Below are 12,213 nucleotides of genomic sequence, written 5' to 3' on the forward strand. Positions count from 1 at the left end.
GTGGGCAGGACACAGGAAATTACAGCATGTGAGGGAAACTCCTGACACCAGAGGAGTGGGATGAAGAAATGAACCCAAGGGGTGTTTCTACAGGACACTCCTATGCCCAGATGTGCTGCAGGGCAGCTCTGACCTCTCCTGACAGCAGCCACAGAGCTGCTGGGGTCAGAACCACCCCCAGACCCTCACCTTCCTCCCAGGGCCTGGGATGGGCACATAAAGATCCCCTTTTTGGAGAGAGGCTCAGGAGCAGAACATCAGAGAACCCCTGTATTCTATGTCCAGGGGTAGGTGACCAAGTAGCTACAAAATCACTCTGTACCACTACCTAAAAGGGGTTGTAGTGAGGTGGGTTTGGTCTTTTCTCCCAACTAATGAGCAATGAGACAAGAGGAAATGCAATTTGCACCACGTCTGGATTAGATACAAGCAAAGATTTGTTCACTGGAAGGGTGGTTGGGCATTGAAACAAGCTGCCCAGTGAAGTGGTACAATTATTATCCAGGAATTATTAAAAAAGCTTTATAGATGTGGCACTTGGAGACATAGTGCCCTCCAAGTAACTACTGTAATGAATTTTACATTTCAAGGCTAATATAACAACTGAGCTAAGTTTTACATTAACTTAGCCCTAACTTTAATCCTTTTCACTTGCTGGAAAAGAAAGTTTGGTAACTTCTCACTCAGCCACGCTCATTTATATTCCTTTACTTTGAACCATATAAATGCCCCTGTTACTTATCAATGCTTTCCTGGGAAGCTGGCCTCATGTGTTATCTTGAGACTTTGGATTTTTAAAAAATTAAGCAGAAGTGAAAGCTAAACATTACTTTCACATATCTTCATGGGGATTAGCTACTTTAGTAGATATTGAACTATTTGGGACCAAGGCTTTTTGGAGCTGTACAAACCAAGTTTACTACTCAAGGCATACAACTTTCACTTTTGAGTGACATAAGTAGCCCTGGGCCTCATCTTTAGTGTTGCTGACTTTAAGCAGGACAGAACTTGTTTACAACCTGAGCTGAAGATGGTTACAAGGTCCAGCAAGAATTTAATCTTCACAGGTACATGAAGATCACAGGGCTCTAACTCCCTTCCATTGTTAGGCAAGAGCTCATTACCCAAGTCCTCAGCTTTGAAGTTTATTCCTATCACAAACCACACTGAACTATGAAGTTACACAGCAGTCACAGCTTTGGTATAACTTAAGGCCAGTCATGTGCTCTGAGTTTTACATAATCACTTGAAATACAAAGATTAAAGACAAGGCTGAGCACACCTGAGTACCAGATTTTATAATGTCATCCTTTTGATCCAGATCATATGACTACAAGCTAATGGATAACTGGCATGTTATCACCTCCATGACGTAGTAGTAAAGACTGTGGATGAATGCTGTATATCCAAGGAAGTTTCCTTTCCAGAAAGCCCAGTATTCCACTCCCACAGAGACAGCATTCACCCTCAATGTTGGATACCCAGGAATGACATGAACAGTCAGCTTTGGCTAACATAGATGCCAGAATGACTTAAGTTGACATGGTGCATGAGGAGATGCCCCACCTTTGTCAGCCACATGCTCCAAGCAATACCACAGGGCCCAGAGTTTAAGCCTGACAGCCTGATCCTCCATCTAGCAGCCAAGTCATGAAGAGTGTGAGGAGTGTACTTTATTACTTCAACATGCAAACTAAGTTTATTTCTCTCCATTCTAATGGAGCTGTAGTAAAAGGCCTTTATGACTCAAGACATCTCAAGACAGGAAGCTTTCAGAAGTGCAGCCTGCACTGCTCCCAGGTCTCCTGATAACAACACACAAGAACAGTAGACAGTGTGCTCTTTTCACAAGTTTAATAGAGTTACAAAAGGATAGCACTGCTCTATGTAACACATGGCTAACCACAGACACGGCATTGTCACTAAGGTCAACAGGGCTTGATGTACAGATACTGATCGTTAAGATTTGCTATGAAGGTACTGTCAACAGGACAAACTTTCCTTCAAGTAAAAAAGTTACTGTTATAACTATAACATGATCCCTTGACTCAGATGCAATGACTTAATCAAAGTTCAGTAACTGATACTTGCTCTTTATGTAAGGCATACTAGTTTCCACTCAGGCTGAATGTTTATTTCTGCTTGGCGAAATACTCTTTACTTTTCTGAACATCAGGCTTGATTGTGTCACTCCCAGGCTTCCAGCCAGCTGGGCACACTGAAATGATAAGAATGTTTAAAGTCTTACCAGCTGCTCCTGCAGAACATGTTTTACACAACATTAAAGCAAAGTAGCAACTCAGAACATGTACAGATCTTTGCAACATACAGACAGTGCATTTAGTGTCACATGATGCTTTGTTTGGCTTGTTTCTATTTGTTTACTGGGCAGTAACACCCAGACCAGGTTTCTGCCCAGACACAGCGGGTCCTTTACACAAGCAGCTCTCCCAACCCCACTTAAAAGCTTCTGGGAAGTTTGATAGCAAAGGTAGGACCAACTCCAGCAGCCAGGTCAGAAAGGCTCTAACACGACACTACACTTATCTCCTTGGATCCAGCCAAGTCTGTATTCCCCTTATCTTTAATCCACCCTGGTCCAGCCCTCCAGCTGAAAGGGGCAGGGGAAAAAGTGTTCAACTGTCACTGGTTCCCCTATATGGCTATCAAAAATGCAGAGGCTGCAGGGTCTCAAACTTCCAGCAGCTCCTTGAGCAGCCTTTTTTGAATAGTATTCCTTCTTTACTGTCATGGAATGCTGGATGCTAGCTCCACTCAGGACTGGCAATTTTAGCCACAGAATGCTCAGCTTGAGTGTTGCTACACATCTACTCTGGTCTGTCCTGATTTAGACGTGACTGCAGTCCTGAAGTTCTAAAGGAAAACCTTTTGCCAGGTTTTGACTACTCAAAGGTACAGTAAACCCCTAAAGGCTTCATTTGCATGACATGTGACCTCTCCATCATCAAATGTTTGATATGTCTCCTCACATAATATATATTTATATGCCACAGTCACGAGAGCAGCTCATTTTAATAAAACCTGCCCCTGATTTACCACTTCTGAAGCACAGTGAGTACAACCAGCAGCAACACATCTCATCAGTTAATGACAACTGAAGACTACTAACACCTGCATAGCAATTTTGAGTTTCTCTAACTTGGTTCTAACTTTTTATCTGCAGCGTCTTTTTTCTTTCACACCTGCAGAAAAGCTGGCCATATCAAACATCTTATTCCTCCTGAACTATGGGAACAGAGACTCTCATCCATTTTACCCTCACTATATATTGACAAAGATCAGTAGACTTTCAGGAATTTAAATAGTTTGTCTAACAGGCTGCATACAACACTACATTAGTATTGATGGTCTCAACCTACCAAACCTGAGAGCAGAATCTAAATCAAGCTTTCTCTTACAGGCTAAGTTACTAAATGTTCTTCACTTCTGTCTCAAGTATGTTCTGTGTCTAATTGAAAGAGGCAACTTCTATGTACTGGACAAGACATCCATCACCAAATTGATTTAGGTGAAATCTCAGCATGGAATAGGATAAAGCATTATGGTGTCCTTCAACAAGCAGATTTACAGAACCAGCTGCATTTCAACAGTCACAATTACCTGCAGTGCACAGATTGATACATGTGCTCAGTACTTTTCAGTGATCCTTGATTTAATATGCCTAGTTAATACTGTTCTATAGAGAAAACATGAAATTGAAAGGCTCTCTTACCTTCTCCATGTTTATCTGTAAACTGGAAGGCCTGGACAAGTCTGAGGGTTTCATCAACAGAGCGGCCAACAGGAAGATCATTGATTGTAATCTGCCTCAAGATCCCCTTCTCATCAATTATGAACAGACCCCTAAAAGCAAACAAAAACCAGCCCTGAAGTTAAGCACAGCTCTTGAAAGGCTGATTAGACTGATATGAGTTTCAAAACCTCAGGTTCACTATTTGATTATGGCACTATTTGTACCACTTACTGTGACCTCTTCCTAGCAACTAACACCTTGGTGCATGCACAGCAATGAAACAATAGCAGCTGTAAACCCAACGGGAACTACGAGGGACAGGAGGCAAGTCAGAGCACTGACACAGGAAGATACTACTCAAGAAAGATACTAGTAGGGAAAAAGAGAAACACAAGGGAAAAACAAATTCCAGGAGAGACATTCTCACATTCAAAAAATTAACTGCACACTGTTCTCAAAAAGACAACAAGCAACAGCTCATCAATCCTCTAACATCAGGTTAGGAGTTAGCAGAAGCTCAGCTCCTTTGGCAACTCTTATGAACAGCAACTAAAGACTTGGGGTTTAATTAATCTGTACTTTGATCACTAGATTAAATTCCTGTAATCATGTTCATGACTATGCAAGTCTTGCATTATCACTGTTTGCAGCTCACCTGCATGAGACTCCTGCACTGAGCAGCAGGCAGTCAAAGGGAAGCAGAATTTAACCTAAAAGCACAGGAAGCCTAAGCCCCACAGAGAACCAGGGACCACCTCCCCTGGCAGGAGTGTCTGACAGCCTGCAGGAGCTCACAGCTACAACAGCCAATAGCTTTAGCTGGCTGCAGGTGTTCAAGTGTACACAAGCTCTGTGCTCATCTCTATGCATTGCAACATAACTTATCAGCTCTTCCACCTCTGGCACATTACCTGTATGCAATACCTTCATCCTCCTTCAGCACTCCATAGTCTTTAGCAATGGCACGTTTTGTGTCAGAAACCAGGGGGATTTTCATAGTGCCCAAACCTCCCTGCTTCTTAGGAGTGTTGACCCTAAAAGAAGAAAAGTTTATACATTAAAAGCATGGGCAGTTCAGAATGAGGGGTCAAGGTACAACAGAAGCAGATCCTTTCTGCAATATCATACTCAATCTGCCATGCAGCAAGAAAAGAACAGATGCCCAGTATGCTCAGCTCTGTTCAGCAGCACCTGGCACTACCAATACTTACCAAGTGTCTTTGCATACACTCAGGACTCAGTTCCTGCAAGAACTGAGACCAGGCAGAACAATTTGTTGGGTTAAAAGGCTGATTCTCACCAGGCAAGGTGACAGAAGTGAGAGTCAACAGAAGCTCCAATCACTTCACAGTTGATTTTCTTGAATTCATCAGCTCTGTCACTGTAGGCAATGATTTCAGTTGGACAGACAAAAGTGAAGTCCAGGGGGTAGAAGAAGAACACAACATATTTTCCTAGAAAAGCAGTACAAGCGGTGAATCTGTTAGGTTTTTAAGAAAAACCAAACCCCACCAAAATACAGGAAAAAACCTAAACAATCACCTTAAAACCCCACCCAACTGAACTCCCCAAACCCAGACTGTCAAATTTAACAGGGAATGCTTGTCTCTTGGGTCTGCTCCCATGGGCCTGCCCCAAGTACAGCTCTGGGTGTGCTACACCAACAGACCCCATGGCTGACCCCTAACAGAGAAATGCCACAGACTTCAAAGGCTACCAGCCAAGGAGACATTTTAATAGGTGAGTACTCTGTACTGACTCATCACCCTCATGTAGCCTGCAGCATCATTAGAAATGTATTTCTAAAGCCGTCAACATGAGTACTTGATTACTTCAGGCTTTCCCTTTGTTTTGAGTGAAGGTTTTTTGGCAAAGCAAACATATTGCCAGCACTCTAGAGAAAGGGACTTTGTTGGTTAGATGAAAGAATTTACTTTCCATTGACAAAGGTAAGACAGAAGATGCTGCAGTGCCACAGTCTGGAAATGTTACACCAGCCTCATTATGATACAGGGCAACGAGCCTGGTGCAAGGTAACAGTTTAGAGGAGTTTTATGCTCACTGGTAACAGTTATCACAGCTGGGACACTCAGTCATGCTGCTGACAGCCTTCCAAGCATACTGCAGCCACCACTGCACAAGTTCTGATCTTCAGTCCACTGCCAAGTGGTCACTATCATTTCAAAGCCAAACCAAGATGCACCTTCAGATACCCTCCAGTCCTTCCTATGGCCAGACTATCTCTGTAATTAGAGAAGTACATGAAATTACCTTTGTAGTCAGAGAGTTTGATGTCTTTGAACTGTCCATCTGGCATTACAGCCGTGGCAGTAAAGTCAGGAGCTGGTTTGCCAATGAAAGCCTTTCCTGAAGACATCTTGATTTAACCTAGACAGGAGTTAACACCAATACAGTTTAGATGGTGGTACATTTGCACCTGGAAATAAGGATTTATTCAAAGCATTTTATCAATCTAGATTAAACAAAGACAGTTTATCAGCACTCAATCTTGCAACAGGGCTTAAGTGTTAAATGAGTTTTGACACCTGGGTAGTTGAGCCACTACAGAGACTGCTAGCACTTCAAAATGCATGGCTCATGGCCTCCTAAAGATGCAGTAATGGTTATCTAACCAGTAACAGCTCAGAGTCTGGGAAACTGCTAGCCTAGAGCTTTACTAGTACTCAGAAAACCATATCATTCCACGTGGTGGAGGAGTGGAAAGTCTGTTTTTTAGACCTTTCAATGAGAAGAACCTTGTTCAATTTTACAAGGGAATTTAAGACCTCAAACTTGAGCTTCCTGTTCACTCTGAAAGAAAGTAACTTCTGTTAATCCCCAGGGAACATTGCTCTGAATAACTACACTTTACCCTTTTGAACAATTCAACCCTTTTTTATTTGCAACCAGAAAGACTCGTGGCACAGATGGAAATCATATTCTATGTTAATTACCATTTCACCAAGACTAAATCAGTACAGCCAGGTTGCTTCCCCTTTGAGTCTATTGAAAAATAATAAAAGGGTACACAAGGACAAGAGAATGCTACTTCTGGCTGTCTACCCCAAAAGCCTGTCATGTGTAATACATCCTGTGCAGTATTTCTGTTCAGTCTGGGAGTGCAGTATAACTCCTTAAGACTTCCAGAGCATAATCTTTGAAATTGGTAACTCTACAAACCTAATTTCTGCAGATCACAACATATTCTTAAAAGTTATTTCACTTTGTTCTACACACTGCAGCACTGGCTGCCTCAGAGGTAAAAAGCACCTCAAAGGTTAGCATGAGTCTCATGTTGCTAAGGAAAGCCAAGAGCCAAGGATTGTCCCAAGTTGTGCCTGCAAGGCACCAAGTCCGTTCTAAAAAAGGTTGAGAGCACCTCATTTCTTGGCTCCCTCCCCCTTGCCAGCCACTTTTTTCCTGGAGAACTAGCCCACAAGTCAAATACTTAGCTTTGAACCCACACCTACCCTTTTTAGCAATGGTTTTGCTTTTGGAGGTTTCTCTCACACACCCTGACAGTAACGATCCACCTCTCAGTTTTCATGTTGAGAAGCACCCACACATTCAGCAATTTTAACTGTGCAACAAAGCTCCTTATCCCCACGCTCATCCAAGGGTTTTTAGTCTTTAATTGCAGCAGACTGGGAGAGAATGTGGTGGCCAGGACTAGAGATCATTTGTAGGATGCAGTGAAGCAGCCTGGCAGGAGGACATCAGGAATGCTGTACCCACAAATGCAGCTTTGATTCTCAAAGTGCAATTCTGCAAGAGGGACAGGGGAACAGCAACAGCACAATATTTATCTGAGATGCCTCCAACTAGCAAGTTTTATCTTATAAGCAAGAGCTGCTCGGCCTGGAGTGCATGACCCCACATTTTTATCACTGAATTACATTATTTTCTATTATCCAAGTTCAAGGTCATCCTTTTGCTCAGTACTATGCCAGTCCTTCTATATTTGTTCCATCAGCAATCCTCTGGAGTACTTCATTAAGTATTCAAGGTCAGACTGCTCTTTGATACTTCCTCTTTCTAAATTACAAGTTATTGCCCCTTTCTCTGGTAACACTAAAATCTTTTTAGTATTTGCAGGAGCCCTTGGTTGCCTCACACTTCAAGAGCCATGTGCTTTCCTCAGAGCACTCGCTGTGACCCGCCAACCCTTCTGCTACTCCTTGTGGGGTCAGCGCGTGTCCTGCTCGGATTTTTAGCCACAGCATTTCCTAACCCGCAGAGGAGTAGACCACAGAATCATTGTTACTTCCTTTAATTCCGGAGGACAGTACAATGAGCACCTTAAATCAAATACACTCGAATCCGGCCAGAGTATCTTTGATGCTCATAGCCGCAGACGGCCTCAATTATCTTCAAACTGCAATTATAATGAGGCAGGCCTGCTCTCTTGAATGAGCTATTTCATACCTTTAGGGTGGCTTGAACAAAAGCGAAAGGCCGTTTCAAAACGCACCATCAGCCTTCCACTCCCACCTTCAGACTGTCACAAAAATGCGGTCAGGCCACCGCGGCCGCGGTCGGGGCGCCGTACCGAACCGCGGGCATCGCGCACGGACCGCGGCACGCGTGGCGCCCAAGGGGCTCCGAGGCGACCTCCGAGCCTTCCCCGCCCGGATCGTCCCTACACCGCTCTGGGACAGGGGGAGCCGCCCCCTGCATGTCCCCGAGCCAGCGCTCGGGTTTGGGGTTTTTTTTAATGCTTAGAAGCGAGATGCCGCCTCGCTTGTCGGGGGAAGGGGCCGCTCCCTGCAGGCGCTCCGAGCGCTGCCCCCGCGGGCCCTCCCCGCGGCTCCTCCCCGCGCAGCGCTGATAAAGGCCCGCGCGTTGGAAGGGCTTATCTGCTCGCTCTGCCCGCCAAAAAAAGGCCACACCAACACCAGGGAAACTGAACGCGGCGGTGCAAGCGGCAGCCGCAGCAGCGCGATCCCCCGGGAGAGAGACGCGGGGAGAAAGGGCTCGCCCTACGCGCCTCGCTCAAGGGCGCATCTGCGCAGAGGGGGAGGGGAAAGCGAACAAAAAGCCCACCCAAAACAGTAGCAAAAAACACATAAAAATAAAATGAAACTAAAAAAAAAAAAAACCCAAACACTGTGCAAAGCCCCCAGCAAGCCCCGCGGCCCCGCACACTCACTCGGAGCGCAGACCGGTCCCGCACACGCAGCTGCAGCGGCTCGGCTCGGCCCGGCCCGGAGTGCCGCAGCCCCGCCGCGCCGCCCCCTTTATAGCAGCGCGGATCTCGCGAGCGGACGCGGCGGGAGGGGAGGGCGGCAGCGCCTGCAAGGGCAGCATGACTTGGCAGATCCGGGGCCGTCGGGGTGCGAGTGAGCGCAGATCATTCCCTGGAGAGAGCCCCGGGAAGCGCCGTGGAAATACCCAACGCCGCGGTTATAAACGATTAATGGCCTTGGTGCAAGAAGCGATGGCATTTTTAGTGCCTTAATTGATCTAGCTATGATTATTTGAAGTCCTCAGAGGGTATACAGGACTTTGAGAGAGAGTAAGGGATGACTGGCATGTCATTCATGTGAATTAAGTGTTGGCCATTGACAGAAATAAAACGAAACCTCTCACGAGCAGAGCAATGTGTGTTCGCAGTGTTGCAAAGTGCAGTGTCAAATCTCCATCCTCTCGCTCTGCACTACCCACTGTCCCCTCTCCCTGATACTCGTTCCCAAGGCTTTCATTGATTCCTCTCCATCAATGGGAACACCGATTGCAGTCATGCAAATCAGCAAAAGAACGATGAAAACCAAGTTTAAAGTGCAACCGTTGATCTTCAGTGGCAAGATGGAAGCCCTTGGAAGATACAGTTACTTCAGGGAGTTTTGCATCATTCAGTAGTGATGCCGCTCTGAGGGATGTTTAACCTCAGTAATTCCACATAAGCACTGTCTTTGAATCCAAGAGTGAAGGAGCAGTGTGGTACTTTTTAAGGGCCAAATTCTGAATTCAAATGTGAAAGCTTTGTTAAATAATGAATACTAAAAGCCATTAAGCCATATCAAGGACAAAAATTCTTGCTTCTGTCAAAAGTGATAAATGTGCTCACCAACTGATTTTTACTCATTTGGTTTGCAGTTTACAGTTGTGTTTCTTATACCTGTTAAAACTTGATTATAAATTGTAATGAGTAGAAAACCACAAAGGATTAACAAACTTTAAATGCTTATAACCAAGATCACTGTGTAGTGTTGCTGGGTGACCATATCCATGTGGTTGTTCACCCAGAGATGACTCATTTTGGGACCAGATGAAATTATTCCTTAAATAATGAAAGCAAATAACATGCATATATGGACTCAGGAAAAAATCTGCACTCACTTTCTTGTAACTAATTTATCTACTTCTATTGCTATAGCATGCTTAGTCTTTTACAGGAAGAAGTTTGCTCTCTTAACATCAGTTCTTATGAGAATTAAGGTCTATATATTGAGACATGTATGTACCTCCCCATCACCTCAGGCCAATGAACCTGTGAACAGATTAACCCCTGAAAGGTCAGGCAGTCCTAATCAAAACCTCCAGAACAATGTAGTCCCTCTGCAACTCCAGCATGTTTACCAATGGACAAAGCAGTAATGACTTTCTCATGGTTTCTGACTCCTTTAATGCTTGTTATGCTCATTTTTCTTACTTTCAGATGCACAATATACCCACTTTGGTCTGCAGTTTGTTCCAGGTTTGTGCTGTAAGCATTGCCTTTCCATTCATATGTCTGTGGCCTCATTACTTTTGATTAATTTCTGAGCTTGTCTTTCAAGATGTCAGTTTTTGGAGGTTTTGGAAAAATAAATTGTTGGGACCACTCCTTGCTCAGTGAGCAGCTGGGTTTCTGTAGCCTTTCTCAACCTTTAGATGTCGGATGCTACTTAGATTAAAACAACTGTGTTTTCCAGGAAATAAAGGACATGTTTACCCCCACAGGTGCTGGAAGGATGGAGTTCTCTCCCCACAGCAGTGTAATTGTGCTGTTGTGTTCTGCTAAAACAGCTGCCAGACAGGATCAGCTGGTACCTGATTAGCATGGAGCACCAGAGCCCAGTGCAGGCCTCTCTGCACCCATCCACTCAGACAGGGACACAATAAGTACTTCATCTATCAACCAAGAGGAGCTGGCAGGCCCTGCAGTGCCAGAGCAGTGAAACCACCCAATCTGGGAGCCAAACTAGCTTTCACATCCATCATTTTGATCACAGTATCTCCCATGTATCTTGGTTGGGAATGTGCCCCTGATGTGAAAAACAAATGCCCTGCTGTGTGTAAAAAGAAAGGCAAAGAAACTGGACCTGTTTCAGAACATTACCACACATTTGGGTTTCCATGCATTTGAGAATGGTTTTGTGTAAGAGTAACAAAGATTTCCAGCATAAGATAAACTTAGCTGGAATAGTAATGGATTTGGCAACACTGGGCACGCCCCTGGAGCACACAGCAGAGGTAGTCCCTGCATGCCCTCAAAAGCCAGCGGGCTTTTTGGGACACCCCACACATTCCCTGTGGAGTTCATCACTGCATGTGCCAAAAGCCCACCGAGTCCTGAATGTACCAAACCTCCTACATACACATGGCACTACCAGAGGCACAGTCAGAGTCGAGTCCTGGCCATGTGGGGACAATTTAATTTAATATGTGCAGAAAGTCAGCTGACACGCCAGCAACATGGGGCATTTATGCACAAGCAGCTGTGCACAATCATTTTAATGGAAACAACTTCATGTAATTAAATATAAAACACACCTATTAGCTTTCCTTGTTTGAATCAAGTGAAGATTCTATTTCTAGGTCAAAATTGCCTCTTCTCTGCATTTTTTTTTCAATTAGCAGGCTATTACTGTATGTTTTGATAACCACTGCTTTTTGATGACAAAATGTTTTAGTCTTCTTTACCTTTTCTCTTTTGCTCCCCTATTACATTACTGGAGGCTGAGGTTTGTTAAAGTTTTCATATGTGAGATTTACATAGTTCAAGAATCTTCCTTCTGCTTGAAGATTGTGGATTTTCAAATGGATCTGATTGCCATGGTCTTCATATAAATAAATCAAACTCAGCAGTGGTTTCTCCCCCTTTATTCCTTCATTTCCTGCTTCCCGTTACTTATAATTGTTGCCTTGTCCTTGCACTTCTCTTCCACTTTCCTTTATTTCATCAAAACAGGCTGTGCAAGAGAAAAATCTGGTAGCATGCATACCCAAGAGATTAATTGACCTTTGTACCTTTAAGCCTCCTGAGCAGTTCGAGTCAGAGCAGCAAAGACAGAATATGCAGCAGATTTATCTCTCTGGAAATAAGTAACAGGCTCTTCAAAGCCCCACCAGAGGTATCAATTGTCTTATTTCTGATCTAATCTTCCTCTAAGTTCTGAATCTTTATAAATTGCTTGTAAAGATGGAATCCTGGAGTAAAAGTCAAAGCTGATAATCAGTTTTTAGTTGTGTTTAAG

At 44.2% G+C, this 12,213-nt stretch overlaps 1 protein-coding gene across 1 annotated transcript; it reads right to left on the minus strand.

Moving 5' to 3' along the window:
* Positions 1-1,837: 1,837 nt before the first annotated feature.
* On the minus strand, positions 1,838-9,029 carry PRDX1 (peroxiredoxin 1). Its single transcript, XM_058808530.1, has 6 exons — positions 8,904-9,029; positions 6,026-6,142; positions 5,055-5,208; positions 4,666-4,788; positions 3,734-3,864; positions 1,838-2,218 (listed from the first exon to the last, which is right to left on the minus strand). Exons 2-6 carry the CDS (start codon positions 6,129-6,131, stop codon positions 2,133-2,135), a joined length of 600 nt encoding a protein of 199 aa, XP_058664513.1. The 5' UTR covers positions 6,132-6,142; positions 8,904-9,029; the 3' UTR covers positions 1,838-2,132.
* Between the last annotated feature and the right edge of the window lie 3,184 nt (positions 9,030-12,213).

Source organism: Ammospiza caudacuta, chromosome 7, assembly GCF_027887145.1.
Source record: "Ammospiza caudacuta isolate bAmmCau1 chromosome 7, bAmmCau1.pri, whole genome shotgun sequence".
Classification (NCBI taxonomy): domain Eukaryota; kingdom Metazoa; phylum Chordata; class Aves; order Passeriformes; family Passerellidae; genus Ammospiza; species Ammospiza caudacuta.